The sequence below is a fragment of the Carassius carassius genome, chromosome 4 (assembly GCF_963082965.1).
Source record: "Carassius carassius chromosome 4, fCarCar2.1, whole genome shotgun sequence".
Taxonomy (NCBI): Eukaryota; Metazoa; Chordata; class Actinopteri; order Cypriniformes; family Cyprinidae; genus Carassius; species Carassius carassius.
The window spans coordinates 21,960,044-21,980,448 of NC_081758.1; the positions used below are offsets into that span (position 1 = coordinate 21,960,044).

Consider the following 20,405-nt stretch of genomic DNA (forward strand, 5'->3'; position numbering starts at 1 on the left):
TCTTGTACAATATATCCTTTACTAGAGACTGTTAGCACAGGTAGAATTGCCACTGCAATAAAGAGATCAGTCTGTCTCTTCCCATGCTGCCTTAAAGAGATAAGAGTACCACAGGCTTCCCCTTTCTGGCAGTACCCTTCTCCAGCTCAAAGGGAACTGCAGGCTCCTGGCTATTTGTTAATGGTGACTATTGATTACTTTACTACCGTAGCCAAAGTAGTTGTGTAGAGAAACAGCGCCATTGCTTCCTAGAGGCCATTAGTCAATTAGAATCTAGATGTTCTTGGTGTTATTGCTCTGACTGCCACATTCAAATTTTAAATGAAAGATGGTCTAAGATATTCATAAAATTTTGGTCAAAACATAACTCAGATCTTTTGAATCTGGTCATGCAGAGCAATAGCCTCAATAAACCATATAGCGTTATATAGTGTGTTAATATATTTGTCATGTATCTGTTTTTATATGTCTATACCTGCCTTCATCTGATGTTTATAATGTATGTGACTGATCCTTTTCATCATATACATTAGCGCATATGCTCATATACATTTATGTAAGCATGAGCATTTATCAGCTGTGTGTATATTGTTTAGAATAACATGCACTCAATTAAGTTGAATGCACCACCAGGTCTACCTTTTTCAGTTATGCCAAGTAAAATACCCTTTGAATGCAATAAATATTTAAGGAGATGATGCCTGTTTTATATTTGTCTGTTTAATTGTGAATGGAATATTCAGAGGTTTCGGTACAGTAAAACTGAGTACAGTCTTATATGCTTCTAGGATGACAGTATTACATCATCAGAAAAAATGCAAAAATCCTTTCTCTGTGGATTGTCTTTGTATTTGTAAGAGTTTCATAGTAGTCCAAAGTTTCCTACGGAGTTTGGCTCTGGGGTGCTGACTTTGAACAACAATAATGAATAACAGAATCAGTGAAATATCAGACTATGAAATGAACTGCAAAAGTACTGCTCTGGGTTTATTTTTAGTACAGTTTGAAGATAATTGTATTTTTTTAATCCATATTGTATTTTTGTCCATATTTGCAGCTGTAGATCGACTTTCTAGCCTGATTATGTCCTCTGGCTGTGAGGGCTCATCTAAATTGGAGGCACCTAGACCTCCTCCAGAGGAAAGGAATCATGTGGATAAAACTATAGTTACAGCCCAAGAAGGCCTTTCATCAGAGACAAATGTAAAACAAGCATTAGCAGTCCACAGCAACAGCACTAAAATTGATGATGTCATAACTGAACAGAACTCAGCAGAAATCAAAGAAAAAGACAAATGTGTCTTGGGTTCTGCAGATGCAAGTGCAAAAACAGAAGAGTGTAGTGAAGTAGACAACAGAGGGACTGCAGCGCAATCACAACCTAACCCTCAGGATTTCTCTGCCCTAGATGTGGGGAATAGCAACTGCCATTTTCCTATAGGAAATAGTTATTCAAGGAACTTAAGTAATCTGGGAGAGGACATTGTCTCTCTAGATAAAGGATATGGTGAGAACCCAAGCATGTTCAGTCTGGTGGAAGATAGTGACTCTGCAGACAGTGCTGTCAAAGTAGGGTCATCTCAAGGTCGCTGTGAGGGTCCTCAGGACACTGACTCAGATGAAAAGCAGGTTGAGCTATGTTTCAGGCCTGTCAGTCAGCCTGAAGTCAGCAAATCAGAGAGCAGCTCTCTGACAGATAGAAAAATCATTGAAAATAGCCAAACTGTTGACAAAACACTTGCTAGTTTGGATCTCCACAACCCACCTTCACTCACAATGCAAGACAAGGACTTGCAAGAGAACAGTCATTCTGTCTCTGAGTTACCAGACCCACTTTGCCCTCAAGTTTCAGGTGATGATCTCTTAAATGGGGATAATGTTCACACTCCCACACAACATGAGGCAACTTATGCATCTCATAGAACACAATCAAACTGCGAGACTAATGAAAAATTTGAAACTATTTCAAAATCTGTTGAAATCTGCCAGACACTAACAGGTGTCACTTATCCCACTGCTACTCAGAGCAACTGTCATGTCACCCCAAGAAGTCAAGAGAGCACAACTAAGTTGCTCTCAGATGTATCTCTGTCAGTAGAGAAACTCTGCACTGGACAAGTGCCACTGGGATTGACTGTGTCAGAACCCAAGGCATTCAATTATACCAATGGTGAAACTAGTGGGAAGGCATCCTCTACAGTTGCTCCAGAAGACAAGGAGAGAGAGAAAGTTCTTCCTATACTTGACTTGAAATCATCACTCTCCCAAACCCAGAGTAAATCCAACTCTTATTGTATCAAATCTTTGGGAACTAAATCCCCTAATGACACCCCTGTCTCACCCCTGCTGAGAAGTAGACTCAAAGTTGATGATAAAAAGTCAAATACATCTTCTAAACTCAAGGGTCTAAGTATTAAGAGTAAATCCAAAGACCAGGAAAAGTATGTGTCTAGATTGGCCAGGGTGGAAAGTCCAGGACAGAAAAAAGCTCTCAGCTCCCCAAGTCAGTCTCCTAAATTTCTCTCGAAGAGAACCACACCAACCGGTAGTCCTAAATCCACCAGAACGTCTGAGAGGATCAGGGTTACTTCTTGTAAAACTGACCAAAGTCAACCAACCGTGTCCAGTGTCTTGAAGTCAAATTCCATCAACACCGCCAAAGAAGAACTCAAGCCTTCCAAGAAGGAGCAAGCCCCTGATATATTGGAGCAAGTCTCAAAATCAGAGGTCACTGTCTTCAGCACTCAAAGAACTTTCATTGAGGTACGACTTTCATCCTCTTCGTCTACACCTGTGCTTAAACGCAAGGAAGTTGTGAATGCAAGTCATTTAAACTTGGCCTCAGTGTCGGTTGATCAAGTCGAGTGTAAGGAATCGAATTCAGACTCCTCTTATAGAAGACACACAATCTCATTAGAATTAACCAATTCTTCATCTAGTTGTTCTCAGCATGATGGTACTAGTAAAACAAATGAAACTGCTGATAAGGTGTATTGTAATGGCCAGGAAGAACATCTCCTCAGGAACTCAAATAATAAAGATGCTGCTTCTAGTCTCAAAACAAGCAAATCCGAATTTTACCTAAGGGGACTAGACCGCAGGAGCTGCTCTACAGACACTAGCTGGTCTCTTGACCCAAACCCCTTCTCAGTTCGTCAAAGAATCCAGTCCTTTGAGAATCTAGCCAGCTTTGATCGATCTGTTGTAAAGTGTATAGACACACCGTTTTATGCTAATAACTCAAAGCCACCTCTGAACCGGAGGTTATCTGGGTATGCTGGATCCGTTAGCAGTCAGTCCGGTGACAGTCGTTCTTTGAGGAGGAGTTTCAGCTCATGTGTAGACAATTTAAGTTCAACCCCAACTCCACCATATCCACAGAATTCATCTTCCACTTCAGTTGCCACCATCTCTGAATCAACTCCTCCAAACCGAACCACAGAAGCTGTTATGAAGGAGAAGGTGAGAAACGAGGCGTCTCAGAACCAACCCACTGTACACACACCACCAGTACTGCGCTCCCGCAATGCCCGCACACATGGAGGCCTGTCGCACTCCAAACTGAGAGAGATGCGGGCACTGAGCATGCCTGACCTGGACAAGCTGTGTACTGAGGATTTCACCAGTGACCCTGGAAATGTGATGTTTAAGACGGAGTTGGAAATCCAACCTCACAGATCCATAGACCCAACATCACACAACCTGCAGTGCACTGTGGTGACCAGGGTGAGCAGTGTTGACACTAGGGTTCTTGGTTCAACCAGCAGTGGGGACCAACATGAAAGCCAGATCACAGGGCTCTCATGCTGGACTATAAGGTGAGTGAAGTCCTGTTTATAATGTGCAATGAAAAAAATAGTTCATAGTAAGTGGATTACAATAGTTTACTAGTGCTTTATGTTATTGTTAGGGCTGCATATCTCAGCACATAATATGTATTTATTTATTCCAGTGTGGTGTTTTGAGACACTGCACAAATGTTCCTGATGAAAACAACTTTCAGTTTATTCAGCAAGCTTTGGTTGATAACATTTTAACACATTTCCTGGCTAGGACAAAAACAGTATTACAGCTAATATTGGTGTTGTGTATCTTCAACAGTTTGAAAGACCTTGAATCTTCTCCTTTGGACCAAAATAAAGTGCAAGATGTTCTGTGTTCCCTCACGACCAAAGTGGATGTGACAAGTCTCATACAGGAAATAAACACTCTTTCAGAGGTCAATTATCTTATCTCAATATTTTTCATGTTCCATAAATGTAATAGAAAATGATTTGTTTACATATCAGATTGTTTTAATGTCTATTTAGAAAGCTAATGTTTTAAGTATAAAAATTATCTTCTAAATTCTAGTGTTTCTTTTTTTAGGGGGGGGAAAATATGGCTTCAGATAGCAATTACAGAAATGCCTTTGTGTGGGCTTATTAATATTTATAAAACTCACACTTTTTGGTTATTTTTATCAGTCTATTTTCCTAACAGAACAGCCATTGTTAATATGGACCCTATTTATAGCTTTCTACATTTCATTTGATAAAAAAAAAAAAACCTCAGTTAAGTTAATCTTATATTGCACGAATCTTTTTTATTTAGGTTAAAGATGGCATTTACTTTGTGATCTTAACCAAAGAGCAAGGATCTGGACTGGGCTTCAGCATCGCCGGAGGAGTAGATCTGGAGCAGAAAATTATGACTGTAAGCTCTTTTTTTTTCAAGCAAAACTGAAACCTTTTCTTTAAATCGATAAATAAAAAATCAGTAGCCATTATTTGTAACATTTATAATTATACATTATCTCCCCCTTGTGTTTTTTAAAGGAACAGATTCAAAAAAAGATTAAGTTACTTAACTAAACTAAGTTTAGTACTGAAATGTAAACTGAAATTTCATTTGTTGAAGGTCCATCGGGTGTTCGCTCGAGGGGTGGCAGGCGTGGAAGGGACCATTCACAGAGGAGACAGAATTTTGTCAATAAACGGGACCAGCATGAGTGGGATCACACACGGAGAGGCGCTGTCCTGCCTTCGTCAGACCAGACTGCCAAAACAGGCATTAGTGATCATCCAGAAGGGCAAGAACACTGAGCCAACATCACCTAAACAAGAACTTGTTCTTCATACTGGAATCTGTCCCACTCTAGGTCACAGAGACAGCAGCAGGGAACATAAAACAAGTGAGCATCTGGAGTCATTGTCACTTCTGTGGCAAAGATTGGTCTTCAACTTATTGGCTTGGGTTTTTATAGCGTAAATAACTTTTTCTGTTCGTAATTGGCTTCTTGGTGTGTTGTAGGTGTGGAATTGAGACCAGACGGGGCTTTGAGTGTGGAGTTACAGAAGACTACGGCTGGTTTAGGGTTCAGTCTAGACGGAGGCAAAGCATCTGCTTGTGGAGATCGACCTCTCTACATCAAACGCATTTTCCGTGGTGAGTGCTCTACACAAACATTTAGAGACATCCACTAGGAGACAAAAGTTGTAATATATGTATCAAGAGAACACTTAGCTCATCTCCAGGCATGATAAGACAGAAAGGTTCAGGAAGAGTGTAACGTTCAGACTGTGTGTTCTTTGTCACCCTTCAGGAGGAGCTGCTGAACAGTCCCGGGTCATTGATGTCGGAGATGAACTTCTAGCCATCAATGGCTGGGCTTTGCAGGGCCTTATCCACTACGACGCCTGGAACATCATTAAAACTGTCTCTGAGGGTCCCGTCCAGTTAGTCATCAGAAAACCCAGGACTTCAGTATGACCCGGTCTGATCTGTGGTGGACTCTTGTTGTACATAGACTTTGTATTTCTTTTTGTAAGTTTGTTATCGGATCTCTATGATGGAGAACCTGATGCACATACATTTTTATACAAACAGAGGCTTCTGCAGATTTGTGGTAGACTCACATATGCGGGCTTGAGGCATTTTCAGTATGTCGCACAAACTTTGTGCTTGATGACTTTTGGAAGAATTCTAAATGATATGTTAACAACTGCATCCCTTGTGTAATATAATTTAATTCCAATATTGTGAAAATTGGTTTATAAATATAGCTATGGTTACATGGTGATAATGCAGAACACTAAAGAGTGTGTTCCCATTGCCTAATCTAATGGATTACAGTAGATCAATGTAAATATCAAATTCTGTGTGTATCATAAAATGTGTTTGTTTTTAACTGGTTTATGACTATTATGGATTTGTAGAATTATTCTTTTTTCCTCTCTCTCAGTTCTATGTTTTACTGGTATTTTTATTGTTCCTTTTGATGATTGCAATTTTTCGGGGGATTTGGCATTGAATTATTTTATCTTAAAGCTAAAGTGTGTCATTTCAGTACCACTAGCAAACACTCCTATCACCCCATCCTTCAGGCCTTTTTACAGAAAAACAGGAAGCTGTACCCCAGACCCATGCTATTGGTTAAAGCACAAGATGACATGACAGAAAAAACAGCTGTGACAGAGCCACCGTTTTTACACTTGCTTCACCTTTAAATACTTGAATTCAATCAGGTTATTAACATTTAAAATACAATCACAGAATGAAAAAGCATTGTCACCTTATCACAGTTTAATTAGAATGCAGTATACGTAGACTTTTACAGTTATGGTTATGTTTGATCCTTTTCTTTCAGCTGTGAATATTGTCACGTTTACCTTCTGAGACTTTCAATAGAGTTGTCTCCCTGATAAAATCTATCAGTGTTGTTGTTACATTTTACTAGAATTTTCTTTGTTTAAAATATTGAGGCTCCCACTTATTTTAGTGTAATTTAATTTTGCTGCGTATTAAGCACAAGTGTATGAACTATAGTGTATATGGAGAAAAAAAAAAAAACATGGATATATATATTTTTTTGTCTATCTGACTTTCTGTTCTGCCCTTGTGAATAAAGACATCAAATATTTTTTAAATGTGCTATTAATTTTACTCATTTACCAATATTGCCTGTCGGAGTTATTTATATGAATCTGCATATTTGTGCGAATTATCCATTTAATATGCAAGTGTTTGCAAATCTTTGCTTTCTTAGGGAGTTATTTGTTAATTTCCTTATTAATGAACACTACATGCTCTTACTGAGAGCCACAACAGGCTGAAGTGTTTGGTGCTAAATAACTTTCATTGACATCAATGCAAACGCTCAATTAGAGTAAATACATAAGTTTGAGGATGTTTTTACAAAGGTTTGTTACACTGCAAATATTGCAAGTAATTTCTTTGCCTCATTGGCCATTGTTTTTTTTCATACCTGGCTCTGACATGAATATAGTATTTGTGTCATGCAATTCCTTATAATATTCCATGGATATTTAACCATTACAAAATTATTCCATTTACACTACTGTTCAAATATTGGAGGGCTGTAAGCTTTTTTAATGTTTTTTTTTTTCTCACCAAGGCTCCATTTTTAAAAAATAAAAAATACAGTAAAAACTGTAATATTGATAGCTGTAATGTAATTTATTCTTGTGATGGCAAAACAAAATTTTCATCAGCCATTACTCCAGTCTTCAGTGCACATGATCCTCCAGAAATCACTCTTAATATTCTGATTGGGTGCTTGAAACATTTCTTATTTTTATTATCACTTGAAACTTGAAAACACTAATATTTAATGTGGATGAAGAAAACAGCACTTTCTCACGCTTTGAACTAATCTAACATGTGAAGCTGACTTATAGCTCCCTCTTGGGAGCCCTGTGCTCAACTCAGTCTCCTTTGTTCCTTTTCGAAAGAAACACTTCTCTGTCATTCTGCAAATGAACTTTCTATAAAATCTCTCCTTTTTTTCTTGACATGCTCTCTTTGGTCTTCAGAACCTCATATAGAGAGAGTTTTAAAAATTCAGATTTCTGACCTTTTGGTTACACAATGAAAGTCAAGAACAATTTTTTAAGACAAAAAACATTGCATTATTGCATTAGTGTAAGTTTTTGTATTTTTTTCTAATTAGATTTCTGTAATTCATGCCCTCAAATAGCTATGGTAAAGCAAAACGGAATTGTGCAGAATTACAAAGTGAGAATGATAAAGTTTCATGGAAGTTGTGGCCTAGTGGTTAGAGAGTTTGACTCCAAACCCTAGGGTTGTGGGTTCGAATCTCGGGCTGGCAATACCATGACTTAGGTGCCCTTGAGCGAGGCACTGAACCCCCAGCTGCTCCTCGGGCGCCGCAGCATAAATGGCTGCCCACTGCTCCGGGTGTGTGTTCACAGTGTGTGTGTGTGTGTGTGTGTGTTCACTGCTCTGTGTGCGTGCACTTTGGATGGGTTAAATACAGAGCACGAATTCTGAGTATGGGTCACCATACTTGGCTGAATGTCATGTCACATATGTGTTTCTAGGGCAGAGGTTTTCAGTTGGTTTTGCTTCGTGATCAGTTAACATCAAGTGATGACCCAAAATAGTATTAGTAAAATTAAGTATACAGATAAGACCATAAATTAAACATTGTATTACTATCACCTCAAAATGCATAGGGCTAAAAGTATGCAAAATATTAACATACTGAAACATAGCTTAAATAGGAAAAATGTAACAAAAAATATATATTTTTAAAAACTTCTTGGGTGATTTACAAGCCTAAAACAGTCACTAGACCAAATACCATTAGTATGCAACATATTACCAGACAGACAGATGAATACAAAATAACTTAGAATATCTGAAGCTGTCTGATTGTTGTTGTTATTTCAGCTTGGAAATAGACAGAAACATCAATATATATTTCGCTAAAACAAAGCAGTGAAGGCTCCCTCTTAAAGGTCACGCTGATTTACAGATGATCACGAACTTTAAATGTGAATCAAAACTTCTTGAGGTTGACATTCAGATTTGTGTCGCAGGCAATTCTTAAATCAATCAAAATAATGAGATGAGTCATTCACAATTTGGGCTTGCATTATATAAAGTATTGAATCATCCAGATCTGTCTCCTCACCAAGTGTCACCGAACAGTGGTTCCTGCAAGCTAAGCTAATGGATTACATGACTTGCAGTCTTGGATATTTGGAATAACTGAGTCAGTCTACAGGGAGGGAGGGAGGGGAAATAAGATGAATGAATGAATCCCAACATCGCTAACACATTAGCCATCCATGCCTACTGGCCTGGCTATTTGCCATCTAACTGTGACCTCATTGCACATCTGGGATCTAAACACTCATTCAACATATTGGTTTTGAAGAAAGGGAGATAGAAAGTGACCATTTTCCTTTTTGTGAGACATCAAGTCCCAGATTGCTAATGTTGTTCATGACAAAAATATTGCAGAAGTGAACCTTCCAAATAAAAAGTGGTCCCTCTCTCACAGACACCTTTCCTGCAGAAATGTCAGGATACTTATAACTGATTGTAATTCCCATTATGTACCAGGGCAATAAATCTTCCTAAAAAAAAAAAAAAAAAAAAAAGGTTTAGAAATGAAAACATTGCAGTATTTCATATAAAAAGCCAATTTCCTGGGCACTATTGATAAGGGCAAATACATGAAAGATGTGTCATACATAAATATCTAAGGCAAGCAGTCTTTTGGAGCAGGAGTGACTCCCAAAACGGACCCGCTACAAATTCTTCTGATCTGAGTTCTGCTGAATGATTAAGTGCTGAAGACAAACAACACATCCAATGCAAAACGTTTAATGTGGATGAAGAAAGAGGATTATTGGTAAATTGGATGCATCTAGCCTCTTAAACACAGTTTATCTAGTATGCAGACCTGATTATATAGTACACCAGAGGACATATGAACGCTCACAGTAATCAACTGTTTGACAAACTGTGAAATTAGGATTAATGAATCGAGTTCAGCATGGAGTCAACTCAAATGATGTGCGACACCCCCCCGCCCCCCCCCCCCCCCCCCAAAAAAAAGAACAGGAAATTTTGCTCTCCTCTCTGTCTAGCTGCTAATATCGTTCATTTTTTCAAATTCTCCTCTTAACTTTAGCCAGCTGGCAGTAAATATGTGTTTGTGCATGTTTATTTTAGCACGGTGCTTCCTGGAGGGATCTATCAGCAGAATCCCCTCCAAAATATGTTGCATTGAAATCCACCGGGGCTCTTTTATCACTCTCATAATGGTGAAATCATCGAAAGGAGCACTGAATGATGAGTTGATGGCGGCACAGAGAAGATCATTAGCGAAGTTCTGCATTGCACATCAGCAGCGTTGATTTCAATAACATTACATTGAGATGAGGTGCCATTTAGGTGAAAGAGAAAATGATGAGTGTGCTTGTGAGTGTATTCATCAGAACATGCACTAAATCCTCAATCACACAGTATGTGGAAGGGGGAAATACATTGGAGGCTCAGTACAGGAAGGTAGACTTTCTTGCCACTGCAGTCATCAGCCGAGGACTTGCCTGCTTCAGCACAGCTGGGCTAGTGTGGTCTCCTTGAAGCAGCTCCAGACTGGTGTGTCATCAGCCAAAGTCCAGATGGAGCTGTTAATCAAAGTGCCACTAACACAGCCATCCATCTCCAGTCGCATAAATTGACTGCCTGCTAATATTCAATATGGCATCTATTTTGGAGTGATTTGTTATCAAATAAAGAAGTTTTACATAAGATGTCACAACGTTTTTGCAGGTGGTAGGATTCATTTACGATAACACACAGTTGTATGGAATCTGCAAATGAGGCTGTTAAGGGGGTCATATGATGTTGCTAAAATAACATTATTTTGTGTATTTGGTGTAATGAAATGTTTATGTGGTTTAAGTAAAAAAAAAAAAAAAACATTATTTTCCATTTAACATACATTATTGATTCTGCTCTATGCCTCGCCTTTCCGAAACGCGTCGATTTTTTACAAAGCTCATCGGTCTGTTAAGCAAGGTGTACGCTGATTGGCCAGCTATCCAGTGTGGTGTGATTGGCCGTATACCTCAAGCATGTGACTGAAATTTATGCCCCTTACTATACTGTGATGTCGTGTGTCCTGGAGTGCTGAGACAAAAACATCAAAACCCATTATATACAAGGCATTTGTTGAATCCAGTGGGGACATAATTACAGATTATAATGACAATAAAATAAAAGTCTTTTTACGAGTAACGCGTAAACATAGAACCATGTCTGCACTTGTGATCTGAGAAACGACAAACAGCAAGCGCTACTGTTCAAAACTCACGTTTGAATCATTAGTGGCAAATCTCTTTACATATGTAAACATAGGCTATTTTCAGACTGTGAGTCAGAAGAGCCAGCATTGAAGTCTACTTTAGACATGTGGGTGTTTTAGAATAAGCAGTTTTAGGAGGGCGTGCCGTGGACAAGTCTTAACTTTTATAAAGAATATCTCTTTGGGTTTGAGACTTTAGTCCTTGCAACTTTACAGATCTTCTTTATGCACCAAGAGCTTGTAACACTCCAAAGAGAAAGGAAAAATTTTAATTGAATTATATGACCTCTTTAAGCTCTGAAAGTCAAGGCCATTAAATGATTATATCATCAAACACATCTCCAATGACACAAATGCCATGGTTGTCATCTTCTTTAATTATCAGGGATCATATGCAGATTCACGAAACACTCTTAAAAATGTCTTATTGTAATAATTATTTCTTATTTTCTAATTTAAGAATAAAGTTGTAAATATTTTCCATTGCCAAAGTTAGGATATCCTCACTTTAACTGATCTTAAAGAGGTCATTGGATGCTACATGCACTTTTATAAAGTTGTTTGAACTGAAATGTGTGTTGGCAGTGTGTGTACTCAACCACTCTATAATGATAAAAATCCACCCATTTTTTTTTTTTTAATCTACTAAAATCTTTACCCCTTTCTCAAATCGAGCTGATCTCAGATGCCTGTCTTTTTGACATCACAGAGACAGGCCCCGTCCACAAAAGTTTGATTGACAGTGTGTTTCAGCACAGGCTGGACTGGTGTCTTACCTTAGACCCGCCTTGAGTGAGCTGTGAACAGAATACCATTGTTTCACTGCCAGAGCAAATGTAGACAAGAATGTCTCATATTGATTGAAGTGTTTTGTTGTTGGATGTAATAATGAACACAGCAGTCATCATTTACTCCCGACATCTGAGCTGCTGAAGACACAGTAGATTACGTTTGTTTCTGAAGGGAATGTGCCCCCAATATACCTAAATTTGTCTATGTTTGCACAAATAATTTGTGGTCCTTTACCTACAGAAAAAGTGAGTATGAGGTATTTAAATGAATTTGCACATTGCCTTACCTAATAATGTGCTAGTTAGCAAGTTTCATGATGAATGCAGCTAAAGTAAAGTCTCAGAAGAGAGGGGCGGGGTCAGCAGAGCTCATTATCATTTAAAGGAAAATGCTACAAAATGGCTTGCTCTGAAAAGAGCTTTTTTTTTGACAGCGTAAAAAAAATAAACGTTTTTCCACTACCATTGAGAAATTTTAACCAAACCATGTTACAGAATTTTCATTAAGACCCTAAAAATAATGTAAACTTGTGGAAAATGGGCATCCGGTGACCCCTTTAACTCCCCAAAAGTAAGATGTTAAATGAATTTGTTGTCTCAAATATAGCATTAGGCTACAACATAACACTAAATATAATATTGATTATTTATAATATTATATATGAATTTAACATTATATATTAACTGATAATGTAAACAATCATAAATGTGGGTTTTGTTAGGGTTTCTGTCATTGGTGTGAGGAGAGTGTGAAATGCAAAACCGTGGTGGAGCCTCAGAATGATCACAGACCTTATCGTACTCCAGTTCCGCTTTCGTTCTGCGGGTTTATCCGGGTGGCACAAAGTCTGATTCACAAGTTGATATTAATAGCTGTTTATTTAACTTGAAGAAAAGAAACATCACACTTGTAATGTTGCCATTGTACTGCATATCAGTAGCCTATACATGTGCTTCGTCTTTTTAATCAAAAAGACAATGTTCATGTGAGACTGTCTAATTAAAAATCAGCAATGATAAGCTGAATATATATTTATTAGCAAAATCGTTTTTTTTTATTGCATGACAATCAGAAGCCAGTGATGTTGTGCAGGTCCGAGGTGCTGGCCAGCAGCAGCGAGGGCGCGTGGGGAGAAAAACACGTCCATGACATCATCCGCCTTGTTGTGATTCCCGTTCCCACCGAGTTCAGTTCGTGCATGCTAACACAGGATTCCCACACTGATTAGCCCCGTGGTGCAACTTCAGCGCATCCGTTACGGTCTGATGCACACGTCCGCGTTGGTTTCACTGTAAGGCTTGCGGTATATTTTCTCTTTTGTTCGCTTCGTGGTTTGGCTTTCGACATCGCCATTGTTGGGTTCAGCAGAGTTATGAGGACGACTGAAAGATGCTTCCGGTGTAAAAGTAATATCTTTATGAAGGCTGTCGCGAACAAGAGCTCTCTCCCCGCTGTGCTCATGCGATCGAGGCTATTGTTAGAAGAAATGAAACGGTGTCGGTTGGCGTGACACACCTGGGATTGTTACAGCAGACCTCCAAGCACGTATTCCTACTGTTCCCCACATCCATACGTGTCTGCGAGCGGAAAGGAATCGTTTGTTTCGCCGAATATAAGTTAGAGAAGCCATTCTAACGTGTGTTATTTCATGGGGATGTGTTCAAGGCAAGAGAGGATTCAAAAAGACGTCGACATCGTAATTCAAAGGTGTAAGGCAGAGAAAGACTGCCTGTTTTCTGGTGAGTTTCCATTGTGTCTTATTAAGAGAGCTGTCTTACTTTAACAATTGCCAATAGATTTACTCAACACAATTGACAGGCTGTCAGTCTGACCGCTGATACCTTTATTTCCTCCTTCAACACAAAAGCCCGATATGTTCAGGAACGCATATGTGGCTTTTGTGCTTCGTCGTACGCAATTAAATTTTTCCTGGACATTATAAATTATGCAGTAACCAACTGCAACCGAGGGCCTCGCAAAACGTAAACTGCCTATATTATTACTACAACATATTCTGCTTTTATCACTCTTAATAAACGCATTAACATTCGTCTCAGGACTTTTTTGTTTTGTGATGTGAATGATTTTTCAATTAGCCCACGCCTTACTATTTTAGCTATCCATTTTATTTTTGTATATTCATTGTCGTTGGACATTCCCTGTTGATGTTGCCATGGACACTACACTTGTTGAAAGGGACTTGACTTTTTTGTAGTCCAGTGTGTTACGTTGTTCACTGATTGTCTGTTTGTTTCAGACTTCCGATTCTCCGACTCCACCTTCACCTTCACCTTCTCAAAAGGACCTAAAAGGTAAATATAGAGGCTGCTATGCTCTGAATGTAAACAGCTGCTGTACCCTCACACTCCTAAAGTGTTTATGTTTTGAGTTATTATATTTCTCAGTGTTTATTCTACAAAAAAATGAACATTTCATCACCTTTTTATCAGCCTCATGTTGCTCAAAACCCTTCTTGCTTCTGCAGAAAAAACAAAAGCTGGCAGGTGGAATGACTCAGTATCTATTAGCTTTTATTTTTTTGGAAAAAGATGGAATGAAAGTGAAAGGATAGTGAAGCTGTCATACTGCTTAAAATCTTTTGTGCTTCACTGAGAAAAAAGTTGTTTGGGTTTAGAACAACATGAGGATGAGCGAAATATGAAACAATGACTTTTTTGAGGGGTTTACTAATAGTTGTCTCCGTGATGTGCAAGGCTTTAATTGGATTCAGGATGCCGTTGTTGGTCCACTTGAGGTTCATGCGATTTCTCTTTTAACATTGTCACTGAGGATAATATAACCTTATCTTCATTGTCTCTGTTCACTTCTGTAGTGGTCAGCAATGCTTATGAAAGCATGTGCATTGATAAATATGTACCACCTTAAGCCTAAGCAGTCTCTTAGCTGCTCTGTGATTAAAAACAGATTTCATTTAAATGTAATGAATTACCCTGTACTCTGTCACCGACATTAAGTAAGCACTTTAACAGTAATGATTTGTCAGCCATTTTCAGCTGCTACAGTATGTTCCTCATATAAAAAAAAGAATAAACTCTTTACTGCGTGCTAGTAAACAACCCGGAGCACTAGGAAACTGCCTTTTGGAGAAAATCAAGTCATGTACTTTATTTCTCTTTCACTGCAGCTGATGGAAATTAAACACCCCATACTCATCGCTCCACCGATCATGAATGCCAACGTATTCAAGTGTGGCTTTTATATTTACATGTCACTCTTCAGGTGTTACCTTTTGAGTAATGGTTTGCTTGAAAGCTGTGAATATTTGATAGATGGTCTTTGATGTCAAGTTTCAATTTAGTTTAAGACTCTTGATTTATGTGTTGACCATAAAAGACACTACAAGAAAAGCTGAATGAATGTTTGTCTCTACACTTTCTGCTGGCGGAAGTTCATGGTACTTTCAGTTTGGAGTGGATTTGGTCTAGTGGATTTTGGTTGGTTAGTGTGAAATCTTGTCAAGAAGTCAAAATGTCTCGTTTTACACGTCTTGTGTCTCATGCACCGTATTGTCTGGTGAAAGGAAACATGGGAAGAACACGATTGCTCTGATTCCTGAAAGGGCAGTCTTTCCAATCTATTGACTTGTTTACTATACAAACCCCTAACTCTGCTGACATATTATTAAGACCTCTCCACCAGATTGAGATGAAAGACAGACAGCTTTTTCTTTGGCAAATGGTACTTGCAGCCTCATTTAACAATGAAGTCAGATGTGATTCCAAATAGAAATTTTAGCTCGAGGCCATTTAGATGAGTAATACCTGCAAAACTGCTAGACCTTGGTTAAAAATTAGCACTGGTATGGCACTGTCTAGGGGTGGGACAAAATGTCAATATGGCAATATATCATTGACCTTCTCTGTGCGATAGGAGAATTGATACGCTGGCATCAAATATCGATATTTTAATTGATAAAATAAGTCACTGTAAATAGATTTCCCTGCTCCCAGAGGATTTAATGGGATGGCGGACAGTAGTGTGTAGGGCTGTGACGGTGGCCGTGATGTCTACTGCCACCAGCAGTAGTGCACGTGACGTCCCGCACTATATGCATGCACACTTGTTTTGTATACAAGTGTAATAACAGTAATAGTTGCAAATAGTTTTATTTAGACTTCAAGTCTGTAGTAATTTACAAATTACCTCAAACACCATACTAGGGCTGGGCGATATACAAAAAAAATGATATCTCGATATTGATTTTAGTGCATGCAATTCACAATTTAAACTATGCAACTGGGATAAGTATTTTATTTTAATTTTTTAACAAGTTTTTAAGCTAAGAACACAAGTCTGTCAACTGTCTGTGGTTTTAAGAGAAGCTCTGTGGCATGAAACTATGTTCCTACTGACACTAAAAACCCTCTTAAATGGGGAGCTAGTTGCTGAAGCACATAGCTATTTCTTATATATAAATATATATAAATGAATACCAAAGACTTTTGCATTCTCTCTGTCTATATTATGGAAACTGGTAAACATATCAGTGAAATTCCCCAATAGTAATTCCAAATGGCCATAGCCTATGTTTCTCTATTCAAACATCAGCGGTCGAGTAAGTGCATTTATTTTGCGATCACAAATGCAAACAATACAGTTGAGATCTCACGACAGAACACAGACCGGCTGAACGACGCTTTCATTAGATCGCTCAATTCCAGCTTGTTAGTGTTTTCAGATTATCATCAGCAGCTCTTCCGCAATGAGGAGTGAGCATGTGCGCATGGTTGCCAGATTGCTTAAAATAAGCAAACACCGGGCAGAAAATGTATCCTTGTAACAGTGGAGCTCTGATTCGGAGATTTAAACTCTTGTTATCTGGCAACCGCTATCATTACAGCTCTCGTAGTAGAGGGGCGTAGAGCAGTCAGCAGTTACATGTTGCTTTTTTGGACATTCGGCGCGTTCTTTTGGGAAAGTATGCTTGAATTTGAAATATTCGATATTCCCGATATATTCAAATTGTACATCGTCGTCAAAATTATTCCGATAGTATCGCTAATATTCGATATATCGCCCAGCCCTACACCATACACAGTGTTTTCTTTAGATTGGCAGGTTTGAGCACAGTAAAATACAGTTTATGCATTCAGCAAATTGATTTTGCGATTGACCTTGTTGGGAAACCAAATACTACATCGGCGATCTGGTGCCATCTCCATTCATGGAGCCTCTGCTGACTTCGCGCACACCTTGCAAAAGGACAAGGCTTTTTTTCAGTATAACGTGTCTACACCGGACGTGACACCGCGTCACAACAGGGTTGTCTAGTGCCTACCCAGGACATTTGTACTCCGTGTCAGTACCTCATAAATAGGACGAGGCAGTTTCCTGTAGAGGATTTGTCGTGTAGTGCTGCATCCAGTGTAGCATCACCAATTGATTAAAATTAATTCTATAGTATTTTGTCATGTCGTGTTGCGCCGCACCACTCATGCCCTTCAGAAAGGGTGTATTTAACTTTCTGATTTAGACTACTTTCTTGTTTAACTATTATTTATTTGATATTTATTTGTGTTTTTTGCAGGCTGCATATTCATTGACGGAAGTGCTAAAATAAGCACGCACATTTGTTAATAGATGATTGAGCCTCATTTATTATTAGTTGTTTAAAATATGATACAAACATACACACACACTTTTTTTTAAATACATAGAATATATATATATATATATATCAGGGATGGAAATTAATTTTTTTGTCCACCGGCCACTGTGGCTGGTGGATTTCAAAATCTACCAGCCACTCAATGTTTTTACCAGCCACTTTCTTTTTTTTAACTGACAATGTTTAACTGCATGTGAAAATTAATACTACAAGATCTACAATACTTAAGCAGTTTATTTAATCTCAAGTCTCAATGAAATACTGACATTTTCTCTTTAAGTGATGCTCAAAAATGCTGCTTAGGCAGCTTACTAGGTTTTGAAACAGCCTTTTACTTTTGCTGAAGTAGCTGATTTTCTCAACTCTGTAGCCTAACGAGATGATACACTGCACTGAACTTTTTTAATGCACAGAAACATTTTTGTGATATTCTAAACAGTTTTCGTACGCATTAATAATGTTGTATTTAATTCCAAAGGAAAGGATTCGCCTGTATGTGTAAGTGTATTCTTTTTTTTTTTTGGTGTATTTATTTATTTTTTTGTGGTTGAGGGAATGCGTGGGGAAAAATCCCCTGTTCAACACTATCACTGAAAGAAATCTTGGCTCGCAAACTTTTATGCCGTCGACTAATGAATGCACAGCGTTTTTAATACATTGTTTTTACGTGTCTCATCACGCCAGAGCTGTCAAACATGTGTAGTGATACAATGTTCTTTCTACATAACAACATACATCCCTCTACGGACACCTTGGCAATTGAATCGCCATTGGCTAGTAATTATTTTAGTTTACTCACCAGTCAGTCAAGCTTTATAATAAGCAAGTATCATTTAAGAATAGAACTTTAGTAATTAGAAGTAAACTTGATAACCATGTTTAAATGCTTATTAGTCTTAACTGAACATTTTAACTTAACCATTAACTTTTTTGGTCATTCAGTGTTTCTGTAAAAAAATAAAAAAATATATAAAAACGATTTTGGGAAACAACCTACAAAAATACTGATAGGATAATAATAATACCATTCCTACTAATAAAAACTAGAAAACACACTAAGGATTACTAAAGATTAATGAGCTGCTGGATTCGTGAATATTAATCAGGTTTTGTGTGTTTGCTCGAACTGATTTGCTGAAATCAAAACGGAGATGATAATAGGTGAGCGCCAGCCAATGAGATTGCAACAAATAATATTGTTTAAATGTAGCGCGTCAATCCTCTCTCTTTCTCTCTCTGTCTCTCTCTCTCTTACTCTATGTGAGTGTAAGCGTAAGCGATGGTGATTTGTGCGCCTTAACACTAGAGTTTACGGTACATTAAATACAGGTGAATTGCGCATCCATTGAGGAAAAAAAAAAGCACAGATCAACTGACGGAGAGTGTTCAAGAGTGAAAATATATCTGTGCTAAAATTATACTTGGACTCCAACTAACACACTGGCGAGTAAAATCAGAGAATTTATTAGCCATTGGCTAATATTAGACATCATTTAGTAGCCAGAATGAAGATTTAGTCACATATGCGAGTGATTTACTTGCAATGTAGAGGGTTGACTTACTTGCCACAGAATTAACTTCTGAAACAGTACTTGAAGACTGGAAATAAAATGCATCCCCCGGACAGCAGTTATTAGACACGCGACTGATAATAATGTTTGTTAGTTTGCTTATTATGCCATTTAAAACAATGATAAACACAAACTGTCCATATAATCTAAAATATTGCAGAATGCTGGAGGAAAATGAACTTACCGGGGTTTGACAGAGATGTGACAGTATATATATATATATATATATATTAACCCCGTGCCTGTATATTAGGTGTGTGTAGGTCTTAAAAATGACAGCAGACTAATAGTACTAAACATGCTGCCGCTTGACATTAAAAGGATAGTTCACCCAAAACTTAAAATTTTAGAATGGAAATTTTTTGAGTCATTTACTCACTTTCATGTTGTCCCAAACCTGTATTAAAGGGATACTCCACCCAAAAATTAAAATTTTGTCATTAATCACTTAACCCTGTGTCGTCCCAATCTCATAAAAGATTTGTTCATCTTGGAAACACTATTTAAGATATTTTGGATGAAAACCGAAGTCCTGCGACTGTCCCATAGACTGCCAAGTATGTTACACTGTCAAGGTTCAGAAAAGTATCTATCTATTCTAGATACCTATCTTTAGGTCTATTTCTGATTTGTTTTTCATGTCTTAATAGTAATTATAGCACCCAATCACTTTTAATGCATATAAGTGTATCATGCAATTAAAAATTCTGTGCACGTTCAGTTGTTTTGTAACAAGGTTCATACGGGTGCTTGAAATCCTTGAAAATGCTTGAATTTTAATGAAGTGCTTAGATTTTGAATAAAGTTCTTGAAACTGCTTGAAATTGCAGTTGCATTGGTTTCATAATAATTCACTTAATCTTACTGAATAGTTCACTTTTTTAGATATAATAAGCCTAATTATTTTTGCCTTTTGCATAAAATGAAAACAAATGCACTTGATTCTGTGCGTTTGCTGTAGTGTTGTGTGATATGATCTGCCAGTCTTTTTAGATGTGCGCCCTCTGATGGAACAGAGCGGCAGATGATCGGAGGTTGCCGCTTCAGTGAGCTCTGACTTGAAAACGACAAATGAAATTTATGGTTAAAATGAAGACGAAACACCCGAGGATGAGCCCCGAAATTGACTTTTGTTAATCAAAATTCTGCATCTCAAATAATTTGATAAACAATGAAGTGATACGATGTAAACAAGATTAATTTGCATGGTGAGCTTACGCAAGATTTGGAGTCAACAGTTTAAATTGATGGGGAATGTTCGTTGCCCGTTTTGTTTTTCATGCTACTT

General features: G+C 38.0%; 2 protein-coding genes across 4 annotated transcripts in view; both read left to right on the forward strand.

Moving 5' to 3' along the window:
* The window catches only part of LOC132139502 (PDZ domain-containing protein 2-like), a 69,866-nt gene extending 62,958 nt beyond the window's left edge, over nucleotides 1–6,908 (forward strand). For all 3 annotated transcript variants that reach the window (XM_059547898.1, XM_059547900.1, XM_059547901.1), the window contains 6 exons: nucleotides 1,058–3,818; nucleotides 4,102–4,219; nucleotides 4,594–4,695; nucleotides 4,900–5,173; nucleotides 5,293–5,427; nucleotides 5,585–6,908. In XM_059547898.1, coding sequence (XP_059403881.1) covers nucleotides 1,058–3,818; nucleotides 4,102–4,219; nucleotides 4,594–4,695; nucleotides 4,900–5,173; nucleotides 5,293–5,427; nucleotides 5,585–5,751 — 3,557 coding nt within the window. In that variant the 3' untranslated portion in view covers nucleotides 5,752–6,908. The remainder of the gene's footprint in view (nucleotides 1–1,057; nucleotides 3,819–4,101; nucleotides 4,220–4,593; nucleotides 4,696–4,899; nucleotides 5,174–5,292; nucleotides 5,428–5,584) is intronic.
* Nucleotides 6,909–13,037: 6,129 nt separating this feature from the next.
* LOC132139503 (protein mono-ADP-ribosyltransferase PARP8-like) overlaps nucleotides 13,038–20,405 on the forward strand; it is a 30,446-nt gene continuing 23,078 nt past the window's right edge. Inside the window, exons 1-2 of the mRNA XM_059547902.1 lie at nucleotides 13,038–13,656; nucleotides 14,175–14,229. Coding sequence (XP_059403885.1) covers nucleotides 13,566–13,656; nucleotides 14,175–14,229 — 146 coding nt within the window. The 5' untranslated portion in view covers nucleotides 13,038–13,565. The remainder of the gene's footprint in view (nucleotides 13,657–14,174; nucleotides 14,230–20,405) is intronic.